Raw genomic sequence first — 17,882 nt, 5'->3', positions numbered from 1 at the left:
GCAATCGTGTGGCCCGGTTCTGTGGTTCTGCTCGCGGGTGCCTCGCGTGGGCCGCTCAGGCCTCCGAGGCAGCCTGTGGTTTGAGTTGGGCTTTCTCCATGGCAGTGCCGTACGGGAGGGACCTCTTGAAGAAGCCGAACTGCAGAACGACATGGTGCAACACCTCAGTCGCGACACAGCTTGAATTAGCTCTTGCAGAACTTTTCCTCGACAGGATCACTGACCTTGTACAGCACAAAGATGAGCAAGGCCAGAAGCAGCAAACCAGCCAGAATAGCCAAGATGATGATCCACAGCGGGACCGAGTTTTCAATGTCGGGCTTGTTCCACACCACTGGGGTCACCACCTGAAGACCACAACAGTACAATTCGTGTATTTCTTTGCTGGGAATCATCCAAATAAACCGAGGCTGTACAAGAACTGATCTATGTTAGACTTTGGTTACATATAAGAAAGTTGCGTTCCTGAGGTGATGTGGAATTACAATCATGGAGTTGGAGGAGACCTATTTTTTTAAATGATTTGTTGTTGTTCACTTAATGTCTAATAAAAGTTTCCCAACGCATTTTGAAGGTCCCAACAGGAAACAGCCCGGATGGGAGTGAACGTTTACATTAATCTCACGGCACGAGAAGGCATGTTCCGTCACCGTCCCACTCACTGTTCCATCCATCCATTTTCTTTGCCGCTTATCCTCAGGAGGGTCGCGGCGAGTGCTGGAGCCTAGCCCAGCTGTCAACCGGCAGGAGGCGGGGTACACCCTGAACTGGTCGCCAGCCAATCGCAGGGCACATAGAGACAGACAACAGTCGCACTCACAATCAGACCTAGGGGCAATTTAGCGTGTCCAATTATTGTTGCATGTGTTTGGGATGTGGGAGGAAACCGGAGTGCCCGGAGAAAAGCCACGCAGGCATGGGGAGAACATGCAAACTCCACACAGGCGGGGCCAGGATTGAACCCGGTCCTCAGAACTGTGAGGCTGACCCACCATTCCGCCCCACTTACTGTTAATAATTTCAATTGTATTGCCCTTATGACTTTACTAATCCGCTAGCATACGTCTAGTGATCAACTTTGCCGCCTTCCGATTTGCATCCAAATTCAGATTAAAATAATGATGGTACAGAATTATTCAGACATTTCAAAAGAGGTTTTCTGATGACTTCGCAGTGTTGCCACCGTCTTGGCATTTTTGTCCATTACCTTAAATTTCTAAAGAGAGGTGACGAGTTTCATTGTGGTCGGTGACATTTGAAATGTATGCAGAATACATCGTGTCGCATTGCTATGTTGTCATGAGCAGGCAAGCGGACTTCCACTGGCAAATAAACATGTTAAATACCTTTTTGTATCCACTGGGTGTGTGTTTGGGCAGGATGGCGTACGGCATGGTCTTCACACTGTATTTGGCCAGGCACTCCAGCACATATTGCTTGTATGCTCGCTGAAAGGGAAACGTCACATGCATGTAATTCGGCCGTCTCACGCTAGGTGGGGACAGAGGCAAGGTCAAACCCCCAAATCCCTCTGCGCTATCCCATGATGCATCGTGCGTGGGTGTTCGATTCAACACATTGTTGTCCGTCAGGCCGCCAAGGACATAATTTAGGATGACCTCTCACACACTGCATTACTGGAAATGCTCTCATACACATTACTACACGACTATATTCAATAAATCCAAGAGAAGATTTTCTGAAGAAAAATGAACTTGTAACGATACATGCCATCCAGTGTCGGGAACATTACTTTGTAAATATCTGTTACAATTATAAGTTACCCTGATGAAAATCTAGTAGTAGTGCAACTACAATTTCTCTCTCACAGTAATATTGATCATGACATCTGATTACATTTATGAATGAATGCATCAGCTGGGCCTTTGGATCTTTCCTCTTAAAAAAAAAAAAACGGGGTGGGGGGATTGAAACCAAAGATAATTAATTAGGAATGAACTATATACAGTATTTGTTGTTTATACCATTAGCTGATAGCAAAATGTGATGAAATAGGAATATATATATATATATAAAGGGTTTCTTGCTTTACACATATTTATACAGTTTAGAGAGAATTGCTTAACATGAGAAAGTTTCGATTTGTAAGGATAAATGTTCAAAATGTGTTCTTTTATGTGTTCAAATTGCAACTGTGAGTCTAACCTCCACAAAATTTCAAACAAACTTGAAGGTGTTTGGAAATATATGTCATGTTGGAGATTACAGTAGCATGCAAATGTATTTACCTTTCAAAGGCAAATAAAATTGTAGTTTCCAGCAGCAGCTGTCATTTCATTTCACATTTTCTCATTTTTCTTCTCACATTTTAATGTTAAGGATTACAATGACATATAGCTTTATAATTAAATTAACTATTTTACTGCTAACCACAATTAAAACGCAGAGGGGTTGCGTCAGGAGGGGCATCCAGCATAAAACTGTGCCAAGCAAATATGTATTCATCTGAGATGACATCCTGTGGCGACCCCTAATGGGAAAAGCTGAAAGGAAAAGAAAAAGAAGAAGACTTCTAACCACAATTATCCGCCCACATCTGATCTCCTTTCTTAGTTTTGTTCTGCTGAGAAAAACTGATGCAGAACTAATACGGAACCTTGTCAAAATTCCTTTGAGGATGTTTTGAATGAATAACTGCATTCAATTTCCTGCAGGAGGGTTGATCTTTGAGATTAGCGAAAAGCTTCACAAACCTCCATGAAGGTCTCCGCCCAGACGCGGGAGCGCACTTTGAGGATGGCCGTGGTCCCCTTCTCCAGGAGGCCCACTTGGCACTGCAGGCCCCAGCAGTCCACATTGGAACAAGACTACACAAAATACAGGAGACGCATGATGATCACAAGCGTTTCATTGCACTTCAAACGTGTATTTTTGAAGACCATTCACACAGATCTGCAATAATTCATACACTATAATATTCATGCCACGCCAGTAGTAGAATTTCTAAATTCAAAAGTCCCGATACTGTCCTGATTTTGTACATTTTGGCATTATGGAAAAGTGCGCATTTAAAGTCAGGGGCAGCATGAACAGCGGGTGAGAAAAAGAAAAAGACACGAGTCAAGTCAGCAGATTTCTGTTTACAGTTTTTTGATTATTCAATACGTTTTAAAACTGCTGCCTGTGTGACTTATCACCACCTTTGCCATTAAAGTTCAAGATAAAGTCTCACCATTTAACAGTGAATCCTTGTAACTTGTTTTACAGTTGCACATTGAATGTACTAAAAAGGGGGGAAAAAGGTTCAACAATAAAACTTTTTAGCCTGGAAGAGGTTTCTATATCTATTTTTTCCGAATCTCACCGCGTCACTCAGCTGTCAACTAGCATCGTGGAATTCATTTTGCTTCACCAAATATGTTGCGCTGTAAATTCAAGGCCACTTACAAAATTGTTCTGTCTGCCAGTCGTAGATGACAGGTGAAGGACACACGAAGGGGAAAGTACTTACAGTAAAAATGTTAATCATACAAGTAAAAACAAATGGGTGGCGCAGGTCAAATAAACACAAAAGAGTCCAACGTTAATAACCCTGATCCACACCTGCTTCAAATTAGATTGGAAGGAATGTCATCTGACTGTAAAAAAAAAAAACTACACAATATTGCCTAACTGCTATTTTTCCCTCGCGATTGTCTAACGACACTCCCACAAAGAGGCTTTAGTGTGCCCACCACGTGGGCCCCAAGCAATGGAGGCAGACCACCCCCAGACGGCAAAGGCTTCAGTGGGTTTCCTGCGGGAGCTCTTTGGTTCACATACGAAGCCTACAAGGGTAAAACACAGCAATAGGAGACCCAAAATGAGACAGACTTATCAAGGAAATCAGGCCGTCCTCCTGCTAAAACCTCCTCAAAACCTTTTAAAAAAAAAAAAAAAAAAAAAAAAGATCTGCGGGAAGGGCACGAGAGTTGCCCGGTGCCAAGTCCGACACGTCCTCATTTGTGGATTTCTGCGGTCAGGATGAGAAGGTCGAGAGATGACGCTGCAGACAGCAGGAGATGAGGCAGTTGTTTGCCAATGAATGTGAGCCCCCCCTTTTGGGCTGTCACTGATTCTTGAATGCAATAAAGCAAAAACGGTGTTGGGATGCCATCACCCAGACATGTTTTTTGTTAGAATTCTACACTGATGGAGAACCAAGATTTGCAATGGATTTTTATTACAAACTGAGGTTCTACAAGGAATATCAAATACAGTATCAAATATTTTCTGGCACTGTTTTCATGTCTCAGAGGAAGAATCCGAGTCAATTTGATTTGACATTGAACCTAAAGTCGGTGCAGTTGCTGATGACAACGATCATATCAGTCAGAACTGGAGGTGGTAGAAATGAAGATGTTGAGGTTCTCGCTCTGAGTGAGCAGGTTGGATAGGATTGGAAATGAGCTCATTAGAAGGACAGCCAAAGTTGGAAGTTTTGGAGACAAGGTTAGAGAGAGCAGACTTCGATGGTTGGGAGATGTTCAGATTTGAGAGAGTCTGAGGATGGAGCTGCCAGGCAAACCAGTGAGAGGAAGACCAAAGAAAATGTCGATGGATGTTGTGAGGGAAGACATGAGGACAGCGGGTGTTAGAGAGGAAGATGCACGAGATTAGATGAAAAAAGATGACACGCTGTGGCGACCCCTAACAAGACAAGCCGAAAGGAAACGACGAAGATGATGATTACTTAACACAAACTAGTAAACTAAAAATGTCTTTAATTGTTTGGCCATTGCTGAAATTCAGGTGTCAACCCCTCAAAGAGGACACATCATTTCAAAACTCTATATTATTATAATATTTTGCTAAACAAGTACGTTGTGCCGTGACATTGTGTGTCTACTTGGCGGACAAGCGAAGTACAGACCGTCAGTCTACGCACGCACACACACAAAAGACGTCTTTACTGGAGGCCACTTTCCACACACGGAGACATGCAGCTGGACTATCAATGGTGCCAGTATGCACGCAAAACTATATGTGATGGGACCCCCCCCCCCACCCACCCCACCCACTCCAGCAAGTTATTATTAGTTATGACAACAGCACAGATCCTACAATACTTCCCTTTTTGCACCCCTGGCCCAGCAGTATGTGGAGTATGTGGTATGCGGTGGCTCTGATGAGAAATATGATGTGTAAAGTGCATTATTAATAATGTACAATGCATGTAATGAATAATGTCACACATCAAGTCAAGTTTATTTGTGCAGCCCTTGGTCACAAAAGAGTCTGGAAGAGCTTCACAGGCCTACAAGTTGGCAATGATTGACGACGTCCCCTAATCTTATGCAATTCTTAATCCTTGGGGCATTGTATGAAACCATCGCTCAGACACTTAACGACTTTCAAATGTGGAAAAAATGCATCAAGTTTCCTTTAGTACGACGAGCCCATCAATGTGAACGCCTCTCACACGCGTGCAATTGAGAGAAAAGAAGGCCATTTTACCAGGTTCGCCAAGTGCGCAAGGGGGCTCCTGTGGGCGTCCCGCCGTTCCACGCGGTGCTCGCGGGGCTTCACGGCCAGATGTGGCGGCTCCGTTGACGTGTGTTGGAGCTGCAAGGGAGCGAAAAGCGTTACACATTCGCCACAGTGAGCTGAGAACACCCTTTTCTCCCATTTTGAGGCCCCGATGTCAGGGTGTCATTAATCAGATGCACGAGAGCGCAGCCGGCTCTGCCAATTCCCAAAAGAGGACACAGATGAGCTCTTCCCAACATCTGTAAACACAAACAACTCCCTCATAGCATGCTAATGAAGGGAGGGGGCACGCCACGGGCTGCCAGAGATGAGTAAGTTTACTGTCACGGAGGTGGTTCATAAAAGCGCTGGTGGGGTGACCGTCCCGGGTGGGGCTGGGGGTGGTGGACAGTTAATCACACATGCAGCCGGCAATCAGTGGGAGGTCTCGAAAAATTGCACAATTCCCTGAGAGGTCAGAATCTGAGCAAATGTGCATTTTGTGCAGTTCCCACTCACTCTAAGTTGGAGGTGGTTCATGGTGCTGCCGGACGTGCAGTTGACGGGGCCCTCGACGGAGAACTCCAGCGGGTAAAGCAGACCGTGGCCCTGGGCGGCAAGGGGGCAGCGCAGCTCCAGCAGGGTGTGGCTGATCCGGCTGGGTCCATTGTTAACCAACTGGAAAACAACATCCCAATGCAGTGTCAGCAACAGGATCAAAAGAATTTGAATTGGGAATACAAGACTGTTTTCAAGTCTTGGGCACTTAGTTTTGATGATGATGATCGTGGTGGATAATTCTGGTAGTAATCTAACGGGAAAAGACTGAAAGAATTTAATGTTGTCGACATAACGTTAATAATACAATAAATCTAAACGCAGTAAGACTTTTGCACAGAACATTTTCATAGCCTACCTCCATATGTTTTCGTTTTTTTTTTTAGCAATCCCACAAATCCCTCGATAAACAAAGAGCAAACCAAAACTGTTCGTTTTGAGGTTGACCAGATCAACATACACTGAAGTGAAATGTGCTGGTCACGGTGGTGCGGTTCATCTGACCTTCAAATTTGTATTGCATATTTTAAACAAAGCAGATCATCAAATGTAAAACCAATGGGTCTGTCCCGCAGCTGTAAAATTCTGATTCCGATTATGACGCACTACAGTTGTACAACAACCACAACAATGAATGTATTGTTACCAACAAATTAGACAAGATACATCAAATTGTTTCTAAACCTCAAAAGATGCAGACTTCTGTAGAAAACCATCAATCTGCGACTTAGCAATACGAATTGCTTATGGATGTACCAAATGGTATTTCCCTTACAAATGTACTGAGTGAGGCTAATAACCAGGTGCGCTCTGTAGGCCGGATATTACGGTATTTTGAAGATGAAATCTTGCACCTGTACACTTGTCACACCAGTATTGGAACCTTTCTGACACACCTAGTAAAATCCAATATATCTGCCTCGAAAAATAGCGAACCTGACGTGTATTTAATAAGTCTCGTGTCTCTTAGCTCTTATAATCGGGACAAGGTTTAAAAGTAAAGGAAAGTATGAGACAGATGGCAGTCTTGTTTGGATGTGTCACAAGGAGGTGGGAGGAGGAAAAGAGCCACACACCTCGTAGATGTGTTCCACTGTCGGTCCAACTTCCTGCTCCGCTTCGTAATTCTTGGTCACCTTCCAGTTGGGCGGTGGAAAGAAAACCTTATCTGGGCGAGACACCCTTAAAAAAAAAAAATAAAAAAACGGAAATATAGAGCAAGAGAAGTTGAGAGTGAGAACATATTTGGCGAGGCACCAAAAACTTTCTTGAGGCCCAGGGACTCCTCACCCTTGCAGGATGACCTCAGCCTGGACAACCACCTCCAACTTGTAAGGTACCAACTCGCTGTGGGAGTTGTTCTCATTCTTGCTACAGGCGCCAAGAAAGAGATTGCGCAAAAGTGACATCAGGACCAGACGGACAGATTTTGGGCTTCAGCTATTGGTCAAATACCTGCGAATCTGCAGCTCAAACTGGATGGTTTTGTGCGTATCTTTCAGCCGAGGCACCGTGAAGCGAAGACCTGCCCAAAGCTGCAGAGAACATTCATCTTCAACACCATGAAACCACAGCTCCAAAAAAAAAAAAAAAAACAACTTCACAACAAGCTAACAGAACAGAGCATCTGACTGTGGATACACAACAGCGTTCATTAACCCTTTGCTGGGCTAAGCCTAAAAGAGTAAGTTGAGTTGCAGTGAATTATTTGTTGAGCGTATAGCCCCACAGCAGAGGCACAAGACTGAGTTAGGAATCCATCCATCCATTTTCTTAGCCGCTTATCCTCACAAGGGTCGCAGGGGTGCTGGAGCCTATCCCAGCCGTCAACGGGCAGGAGGCGGGGTACACCCTGAACTGGTTGCCAGGCAATCGCGGGACACACAGAGACAAACAGCCACACTCACAATCACACCTAGGGGCAATTTAGAGTATCCAATTAATGTGAGTTAGGAATATTAAAATTTAAATCCTATGCCTTGTCACTGTGTTTTTATTTTGGAAGAAAAAAAAGTCATCCCTGAGCTAAACGAACCAGGCAAATTCTAGCATAATAGACATCGTCGTAATCGACAATTCTTGGAGAAGATTGGATACGCCCGTATTGAGAAAAATGATAATGTCATAACACAACGTCTCTTGATCCTTGTGTCATCTCCAGCTAAAAGATAAAATAAAAAATTTGAAATTCTGGAAGAGGTTGAATCTCTTCTGCAGCCCCACGGAAGGCAAGCTGTTTGGCATTTTTATACATCCAAATTCGGTCTAAAATTTGAAAGAAAATATGGTCCAAAGGTTTCAGACGTAAGCAACTCAGAATCATCATCAGTGGTTAATTTATGATGATGAAAGTTCGGATCATGTAACACTCTGGACGAGTGATTAGCGTGTCTTCATTACGGTTCTAAGGTCCTTAGGCACAGCCTCCCTGAGTGAAGTTTTTCCCAGGTACTCTAGTTTCTCCTACATTTGAAAAATATTCATTTGAATTATGTGAAAACTCTAAATTGTCCTTCGGTGTGAACATGAGTATGAATGCTTGTACAGTATATGTGTGTTCTGTAATTGGCCGATGACCAGTCTAGAAAACTAGAAAACTTTTTATTATTTTAAAATAAGCATCTGCCCTTACACTGGTGCCAGACTTCATGGGGTTTCCCAGATCACAGCTGAGGTATCGGGTCTGGTTCTCGGTGTCATAGCTGCAGGTCAGCTGGGTTAAACTCTGCTGGCAGATCGTGGAGGGAAAAGTGTGGGCATATCCACAGAAATTCCTGGAAGTGCTTTTCCTTTTTATTGAAAATAGCAGCTGTGCTCACCTCGTTATTGCGGGCGATGCCACTATAGTCGGCCTCGGGTGGCAAGACCACATAGAGCTCTGCCTCGTATGCGCCCCCCTCGCCCTCATTCCTGGCGTTGAAAGTCAGAGTCAGGGCGTTGTCGTCACCCAGGTACACTTCCTTTCTGTCCCTGAGGAGCCACCAAACGGAATAAATGTTTATTAATCGGCGTCAAAAAGTGTCACTACGCCAATAAATATGTATGTGTGTGTATCATAAATAAAGCAAAGGTCAGTTTCGGGTGCGGGGAAGAGCAGAAAAATATAAAAGTAAAGCAAATAAAGGTAACATAAATAAGACATTATAATAAATAGTGGAATACCACAAGCTGTGTACAAAGTACCTTGCGCCAAAGCTCGCTACTCTTTCTATTCGGTGATTAGCTGCACTAAAATTCACTCTACGAGATACTAAAATGGAAACATGCTTCTTGTAGATGGCATTTTCATGCTGTCATTGCACAACCATACCAGACTTGTTCTTATATGAAGTGTTGCTAAACAATGCCTTTATGTGACATCACAGTGTGGCAATATGTAACCTTAAAAGGACAATCTTATCGACGTTATCACACACACTGCACACAACGTTGGGGCCACATAACAACACTGCTCACATTCTGCTCCTTCCCGTTCTTAGGAAAAATGAGGAATTCCATACTGAGTCACACACATGCTTCTAATTAGCTTCTGCTCTCATAAAGGAAGAGCTGGCTAGCGGTTCTCCTGTAAGTCAGCTGTAGTCGGCTTCTAACTGGCGCTGCGCTTTTTTTTTTTTTTTTTAAACTAAACAATGGCTGCAAATTAGTAAAAGGCCACAACACTGTGAAACCTCCCTGAGGGACCCCTTCCTCCCAACAGGTTGTGTGCTTTGGCAGCCCAACGCATGAAATAACACTGACGGAATTACTCCGTGACTTACTTTTTATTTTTTTTTTCTTTCATTTGGCTGAAATTCCACATGAGCATGGCCATCACATTAGGCCTTGGCCTGAACACAGCAGGCCCAAATATTCAGACATGGTCCTAATTGCACTAATCACACTTTCCTGGAGTTGGACTTTCAATGCACCCGTAGCAGGTTGTTCCATATGCAGGGGGTTGCTCGTACATGCAGATGGCAAATAAATATAGGAATGTGAAATCAAAATGACAGAGCGGAGAAGGGAGTATCAGGGAGGGGAAAAATGCTAACAGATTTTTCAGGGCAGCGTGCGGCAACCTCAGCATCAGGCGGGACCTTTGGACTTTTAACACGCGGCTACCACGTTTCCCAACATGCTGGCTGTCTCCTGTTTGTTGTTGCACCTGAAGGGTGCACGCACTTCCTGTTTTAAAAGGATGTCGTGCACCCACCACCTGAAACGCTGACGCTTGAACTTTCTTTGGTGATTATAAGTCAGCAGCAATGTTATTACCGTAATTCCCGGCCTACAGAGTGCACCTGGTTATAAGCCTCATCGAGTACATTTAGAAAGGAAATACCATTTGGTACATACATACGCCGCAGCTGTGTAAAAACCGCAAGTGCCCAAATTGAAAGAGGAGATATTTGCAAAGAAAGACGGTACACAGAAAGAGTTTAACACTAGCTAACCTAAGGCTAGCGCAGTGCTAATGCTAGCACGGCACTAACACGAGCGCGGCACTGACAGGGTAAAAAAAAAAAAAAAAAACTTGCCAGTAAAATTCACTGAGACGCACCAGTAACACAGCAGCAACATGCTAGCACAGTGCTAACGCTAGCGCAAGCACTAACATGGCCGGTAAAAGTCACTTGATCGGCACATATATTCCGGTGTGATGGTCTGAGCGCTCCTGGTGCTGAAAAGTCTCCTTATGATTAATGCGCACGCGCGTATATTTTGTAAACTTCCGGCCAGTCTGAAACATCCCCATTCATGCTTCAACACGTGCCATTCGACAACTTGTCGCCGAGCGTTCATGTTCGCTATAGACGTCTCAGAAAGACGAACACAGGAAACGCACATATATGTGTATCTCTTTTTATCAAGTTTTGTTTTAAGGTGAGGTTAGGGTTCGGATATAACGTATGTTAGCTACTTCTACGTAGAAGAAGGGGAACTATGAGACCGGGGGATTTCCTAGTAAGCGTCTGCTACATAGCCAACGTTCCCCTGTTAGTAATGCATGCGCATTCATCACAAGGAGACTTTTCAGCACGGACTGTCACACCGGTCTCACTCCGCTCGAGTGCCCCCTTGCGGCCATTGGAAAAAAATTGCACAAATTAGCCGCATCACCGCATAAACCGCAGGGTTGAAAGCGTGTGGAAAAAAGTTGCGTCTTGTAGGCCAGAAATGACAGTATGTTTTACTGCCGAGGGCCGATTTGTATCCATCCTTCGATTAACTACAAATCCTTTTCAAACTACCATATACTGGACATTTGATGTTTACACGACTACAGAAACAAACGGTGTACAAGTCAAAGCCCTTAACTTCAGCATATTCTCAGAATGTGGAGAAAATCCGTTCATCTTTGAGGATGAGCTTTTTGATATAAAATATGGGGGAACAGGAAATGTTTGGATTTGTGCATGAACTTCCAAATAAACAACACTTGGAGGGGGATCGGACCAAGACTGTGTGGGTTACATCCACCAGGGGCCGCGCAGTATCAACAGAGTAATGACCTAGAAGCCCGGGTCTTCTCCAAAACCGTCCTTTGATTACACATTTGTTAGCTTATACAAGACTTGAAAATAATTTGATAGACAAGTATTACAACTCAGTGGTGATGTAGTAAATTACACACCTTGTTTTAATTGTGACATAGTTGTCCATGTACATGAATACGTGACGAGTGGCAAATTATCAGCAAGGACGCGTATCACCCTGCACGTTGAAGTCTTTCAAGCTCGCGAGCCAGTAGCCGGCAAAGTAGGCACGTTTTTGAGCAAGTGTGCGTGTGTGAAGTGTGGTGAAAGTAATTATCGTGCATATTTGTACTTTTGGAAAGAATGACAGAGGAGAGGGGGAACCTTGGGGCACAGACAAGGAAAATGTGCGACAATGTCAAGTAACGGATGCTTTTTTTCAGGTCTCACTTCAAAGCAGGTTTGTCATTCATTTCGCACTATTATTAAAAGTATTTCTAAAAGATTTTCTTTACAGATAACTCACAGGGATACATTTTTTTAGGTATTAGTATTCCACAGTTTAAAATTGGGATTTTTGAACTTTTTAGGCCCACAGACTCCTGTGAGTGGAGACAAGTTAATTTTAATATCAATGAAATATCTGTTTTTGAGGGGAAAACACAAGCTGAACCAGTAAAATCATAGCTGAAATATTATGCATAAGAATAAGTTCCTGTTTCCCCCCTTGGTTTTCTTGCAAAGCAATACCTGAGGAACTTTTACATTTAATGATCAGAATCAATTTTACTGGATTCCCTAAGAAGAAACAACAAGAACCAAAGAAGTGGCTAAAAAGTTACTGAATCCATTTCAAGCCACTGAATCGTATCATTCTCAACGGATCAATATCAGTCTTGAATCAAATTGGCAACCACGAATCATAAAACGAATCAAATCTTTGCCAAAACAAATTGTTACCCCCCCCGAACTGACATATTGTTTGATTATTTTTGAGGAAAAAGTCAGAAAACTGCATCATTTTACCACATTTGAATCATTTTTGTTTTTCCGCCAGTGTCAACGCTAACCATTTAAAAAGCATGTCCTCTGCTTTCGCAGACATTTTTTTTTAAAGTAAATGGTCTTGTCATGTAAACAAAGAAAACAAATTCCCAAACAAAATGCCAATACAATTTTTCAATCTTTTGATCGACACACACGCATTCTTCTGAAGAAACAAAAAAAATGCACCAGAAACGGATCGGTACATCCGGACCGTAAAACCCACCCGGTAACAGCCTACTCGAGGTTGTCCCTAGCATACAAAACTCATCTTTGCTGCTTTCCTATTTAGAGTGCATCTTGTGGGATTTTAAGGTGTTTCAGAAAGATGAAAAAGGTGAGACATTTTTAGGAAATAGCTGGAGATGTGTTGCACAGAAAAAAATGTAAATGCGTGAACTTGCGAATCATGAAATGAGAGTCAGATTATTGTAGTTGTCAAAACTAGCTGCAGGCGTAGCTGTTATTTCCAATAATGTATCAACTCGAGTAGTTTTTTTTTCCTTTTTTTGGGTGGTGGGGGGGAATCTATTGGGGAATGTATTTCCCCATCAATAATATATGGAGTCCCAGAAATGTGAGAGGAAATGAAAGACTCACCCATGGACTGCCAGTTTCAAATCAGGGACACAGATGTTGTCTTCTCCACAATCCAGCAAAATCTGAGCCTGAAACACACATTTAAACAAAAATGAAACAAAAAAAAAAAAACAAATCTACGTAAGAAGCTCCACTTGTTTTTTTGAATGACTTACACAATAAATCACGCGTTGAAGGCAGACATGAGGATAAGTGTAGGGTGAGGCAATATGCGCAATGAGTGATGAAATTCCGACACACACCTGGATCACAGCCCCTCTCTTTTATTGATAGGATTACAGACGGATGATCCAAAACACTGTCGTGGCTCACCAGAACGACCTCGTCAGCTAATGATAGGAGCAGACGCGTACACACACACACACACACGTGCGTCCCAGCCAGCTGTGCCGGCACGCATGTGCTCCGTGTTTGCTACGTCACAGGAGGAAACGATGAGTGCGGCCTCAGGGGAAGGACACACTTTTGCGGCACCAAGCATGTGGCTGCAAGCTCACCACCGTCCCACATCACAGCCCTCTGTGGCAGGCCACACTTTCCCCACAGGCCTCGCCACTCCATGGAAACCAGAGACACGCCGTCCTCAAGCGCTAGAAGGACTCAAGGCAGCTTTACTGTATGCCACATTACTCAACGCTGGGAGAAAAATTATTTCAACTTACTTAACATTTACATGATTAAACTGCATCAATCCATTTTCTGAACCGCTTATCCTCACGAGGGTCAGCGGAGTGCTAGAGCCTATCCCAGCAGTCAACGGGCAGGAGGCGGGGTACACCCTGAACTGGTCACCGGCCAATCGCAGGGCACATAGAGACAGACAACAGCCGCACTCACAATCACACCTAGGGGCAATTTAGAGTGTCCAGTTAAATTTTGCATGTTTTTGGATGTGGGAGGAAACCGGAGTACCCGAAGAAAACCCAGGCAGGTACACGGACAATATGCAAACTGATGAACAATTCATGTATGGCAACATTTGATTTCAACTATGTAAAAGATGCAAGGACTCAGATTTCACTTGTTAATCCGTTTATGAAATGAGTCACTGATATTTGTGAGGAGAGCTGTAAATTGATCAAGGCGATCATTTGTGTCACCTACTACCCTCACAATCGCTTCTTGTGACTCCAGCGCGTGCAGTGAAAAAAAAATTCCTTTGAATTTACTTGAGTCGTACATGTAGATTGGTTGCACATGATTAAAATGTTTATCATCTTATCTTTATCATTTTGACACATTTTAATCACATTAATGACATTTCTCTGTCCTTTTAGCACATTTTAATCACGTGCAACTGATGTGCATGTTCAAATAAGTAAATTCAAAAGACACTTTTCGCCCCGCTGTGCGTGTCCTCCTGTGTGTATTAAAATAATAAAATTGAGTAATCATACAGGAGTCAATGTTTTTGATGTCCTCTTTGATATGCTGATGTCCTATTTGAATCCAAAAGATTTATTACAAATATCATTCATATGAGCTTTTATCTCATAGGGCTGTATGAACACATTTGTTGTGAGTTATAAAAATTCATGGTGTTACGCTTGTGGGGTAATCAAAGACAGCCACATGTGAGAGCAGCGTCCCCCATGATTGCAGCGACTCACTCCTCGAACGGGGTGAGGCCCTCCGCGACGGTTCTTCCGCCGCTTTGGCGGTGGGCGGCTGTCCTCTGCTTCACATCCATCGTAATGTCCAATCGCTTCTTTTTTACTTCAACGTGTGCCTTAGTCTGACCTCACGGCATTGACAGCCGCACTCACGCTGTCACATTCGCTCGTCTTTGACTTGTTGCTAACGCCGAAGGGCAGCGTGCCAAAAGAGGATTTTCTTGCCCACCTCCACTTCACTGAGCAACTTCACATTCAGAAATTATATTTTTCTTCATTACCCTGCTCATTTTCCCTTTTTCTGATCATGCAGAGATCGGGATCTCAGTTGCAGGGTTCATTTAAATATAATTTGTGTATTTAAATGTGGGCGTGGACAGGGAGGCCTAATTACTCTAAAGTGCGCTCAATTCTACGTCGATTGAGATGCCCGAAGGAAATGTGCTGTGCTTGGATTCGTGTGTACGCAAAGATTCATACATCTGGATATTTTTGTGCATATGACGTTTTCTGGATTCGGGCGTACACCATATTTCAGTCGGGAATCAACGCAGGTCTGTCATGAGCAAGACTTGGCCACGGCCAAGATGGGCACGGCCACGCCACTGCTCTGGGCATCCTGTTGAGTTGTAAGTTTGCCCCATAGTCATACGACTTTGCCGGATGTCTTTTGGACCCCGCTCAGCCTAGCGTTTCTGTACCTCTGCCTTGTCAGACTGCTACACTGTGTACGACCCAGTTTCCGGAATAAACTACATTGAACGTTATGCCTCTGCCTCGAAGTCCTGCATTTGGGTCCGCCCCCGTACCAGAGGTTTGTGACAAGGTCTTTGGACATGAAGCCCATGAAGAATGTGTTCAACACAGAGGACGGCTGCATGAATGTAAATCAGGAACCCAAACTGGTTGTGATTCGAATGAGGCCCAAGAGTCTTTATGACAAGAACTTGCAACACCACTGCAATTAATGTAGTTATTAACAGGTAAGAAACCGGTTTGCCCAAGTTATTCTTCTTTGCTTTTGCCAGCAGTCTCAATACCCTGTGAAAAGTTGCTGTCCCCCATTTTTAGGACAGGTATTCTTCTTCTTTCCGATCCTTCTTTTCTTCTCCTCACTAGGGTCGCAGCTATCTTTGGGCGAGAGGCGGGGTACACTCTGAACTGTTTGCCGGCACAATCGCAGGACGCATATAAACAAACATCAATTTAGAGTCTCCGATTAACCACGCATGTTTTGAGGATGTAGGAGGAAACGAGACCACCCGGAGAAAACCCATCCAGCCACAGGGGAACATGCAAACTCCACACAAGGGGGGCTGGGATTTGAACCCACGTCCTCGGAACTGTGAGGCAGAAGTGCTAACCAATGCTATTTTTATATAATTTAGATATAGGAATCATAGAAACTGTGCATATGTTTCCATCCAAAAATGTTTTTTTAATGTTCCTATCTAGTATTAACCAATACATACAAATAAACATTTACTGTATAGTTAATTAGGACAGCATGGAGCATTTTTGCCATTGTTGTTTGTGTCTCACTTCAGTTGGAGAAAACCAATTTGCTGAGCTAGTTGGAACCTTGACTTCAAGCGATGTTCCGAAGCCATTTCCCTAGTGGTAGGTCAGAAATGTCAGATTTCCCAGTTTCCTGGAAACGCGCATCAGGACTTGGAAAAAAAAAACCCTCAACTAAACATATTGGAGCTTTTCAGGCAAAAAGGAAACAAAGCCTTCTGCTGCTAGAGCCGTGTTGTTCGTGCGGCGAGCTAAATTGTATCAGGCTGCGAGTGTGAGTTTCATGATGCCGGTGATGACGAGGATAATAAATAGAAGGAGGTGATTAGAGAGAGCAATGGGCCTGCCTCCACCCCCCTCTGTTATTATACCAACGCCAGGCTCTAATTATGGACACCGAGGGCAGCCGCCACGTTAACTGCACACATGCGTCTTTGGCCTGTGATGCGAGGAGCTTCACAACAACTCTGACAAACATTTAGAATGACGGCAAACGTAGTCAACAGGCCATTATCAGGCAGACCACGATGCGCTTCACAACAGAAGTAACGCAAGTTTTTCTGTGAGGCGGTATAAGTACATGATTTCACACAGCCAAGAAAGACATAGTGGAACACCTACAGTACCACAACTTTTCAATAAAATGAAATTTAAGAAAAATGCATGAATCTCAGGGACAAAATGTAAAAGTGAGTTACATATTTTTACACTTGGGTAAATGTTAAAAACATTAAAATATTACTTAAAACATTGTTCTTAAAGTCCTCATTTCTATGTACGGTTCAATATTGTTCTTATTCCTTATTTCTTTTCTATTTCATAATCAATTCTAAATTACAAAAAAATCAGGGTTAGATCAAAGTCCCAGAAGTTTGGCTTTCAATCACACAAATTAGAAATGGATGATGGGAAACGACAAAATGTGGATAGCACAATGTGCTCTGTTGAATGAATAGTTTGTGGTCAACTGAGGTATCAAAACAGTTTGGACCCTTCTGTTAAATGATGTCAAAATGTCTTCATAATTGATGAAATTGATCATTTATTTTGGCAACGGTTGAGCTACCACATATTGCTAGGAACCTTAAAAAAAAAAGATACAATTTTCCTAATAAGACAATGATTAGCAGCAGACAGCTAACGATCCAGAGCGGCTCCATGTGGGGTTTACAGTAGTCATCAGGCGGAACAAGTTGGAATTTGACCAAACGTCTTTGTAGCTCATCTTCTGTGACAGACTATTTCAATTTCCGTTACGATTTCATAAACGCAAACTTCATTGTTAGTCCGAAACAATGTGAGGTCCGTCCAGTGTTGCGCAAAAGATTCCGCTCGACTGTGTTTACAAACGAGCGGCCTCTGAAGGGTGCGATCTAGCAAGACTGTTCCGTTAATCAAACTCCCGAAGGACAATGAGGGCCTTTGTTGCGTAGTTTCGCACTCCGAAGAAGAACAACAGCTGAGATTCATGCAAATGCTCCCAGACTGACGCCCGTTAATGGATCCAGGATGAGACCAGAAATCCTGCCAGGAGCGTACGGAATATGTTCAGGATGTGAGTGAGTTTTGAGGCACATCCAGACGTGATGAAAACTTCATGCCACCCAGTCTCGCAGGCTGC

The 17,882-nt window shown here is 43.5% G+C and overlaps 1 protein-coding gene across 2 annotated transcripts in view; it reads right to left on the bottom strand.

Moving 5' to 3' along the window:
• Positions 1-17,882, bottom strand: part of itga5 (integrin, alpha 5 (fibronectin receptor, alpha polypeptide)) — a 53,598-nt gene continuing 35,716 nt past the window's right edge. Inside the window, exons 19-30 of one of the 2 annotated variants that reach the window (XM_061839609.1) lie at positions 13,131-13,198; positions 8,847-8,997; positions 8,660-8,755; positions 7,483-7,562; positions 7,318-7,398; positions 7,104-7,209; positions 5,989-6,147; positions 5,458-5,565; positions 2,715-2,828; positions 1,347-1,448; positions 225-347; positions 1-139 (exon numbers count right to left, since the gene is read on the bottom strand). In XM_061839609.1, coding sequence (XP_061695593.1) covers positions 56-139; positions 225-347; positions 1,347-1,448; positions 2,715-2,828; positions 5,458-5,565; positions 5,989-6,147; positions 7,104-7,209; positions 7,318-7,398; positions 7,483-7,562; positions 8,660-8,755; positions 8,847-8,997; positions 13,131-13,198 — 1,272 coding nt within the window. In that variant the 3' untranslated portion in view covers positions 1-55. The remainder of the gene's footprint in view (positions 140-224; positions 348-1,346; positions 1,449-2,714; positions 2,829-5,457; positions 5,566-5,988; positions 6,148-7,103; positions 7,210-7,317; positions 7,399-7,482; positions 7,563-8,659; positions 8,756-8,846; positions 8,998-13,130; positions 13,199-17,882) is intronic. The other variant, XM_061839619.1, reaches the window with a different exon arrangement.

Source organism: Syngnathoides biaculeatus, chromosome 2, assembly GCF_019802595.1.
Source record: "Syngnathoides biaculeatus isolate LvHL_M chromosome 2, ASM1980259v1, whole genome shotgun sequence".
Lineage (NCBI taxonomy): Eukaryota > Metazoa > Chordata > Actinopteri > Syngnathiformes > Syngnathidae > Syngnathoides > Syngnathoides biaculeatus.
The sequence above is the reverse complement of the archived record's forward strand: the minus strand, read 5'-3'. Positions and strand labels throughout refer to the sequence as shown.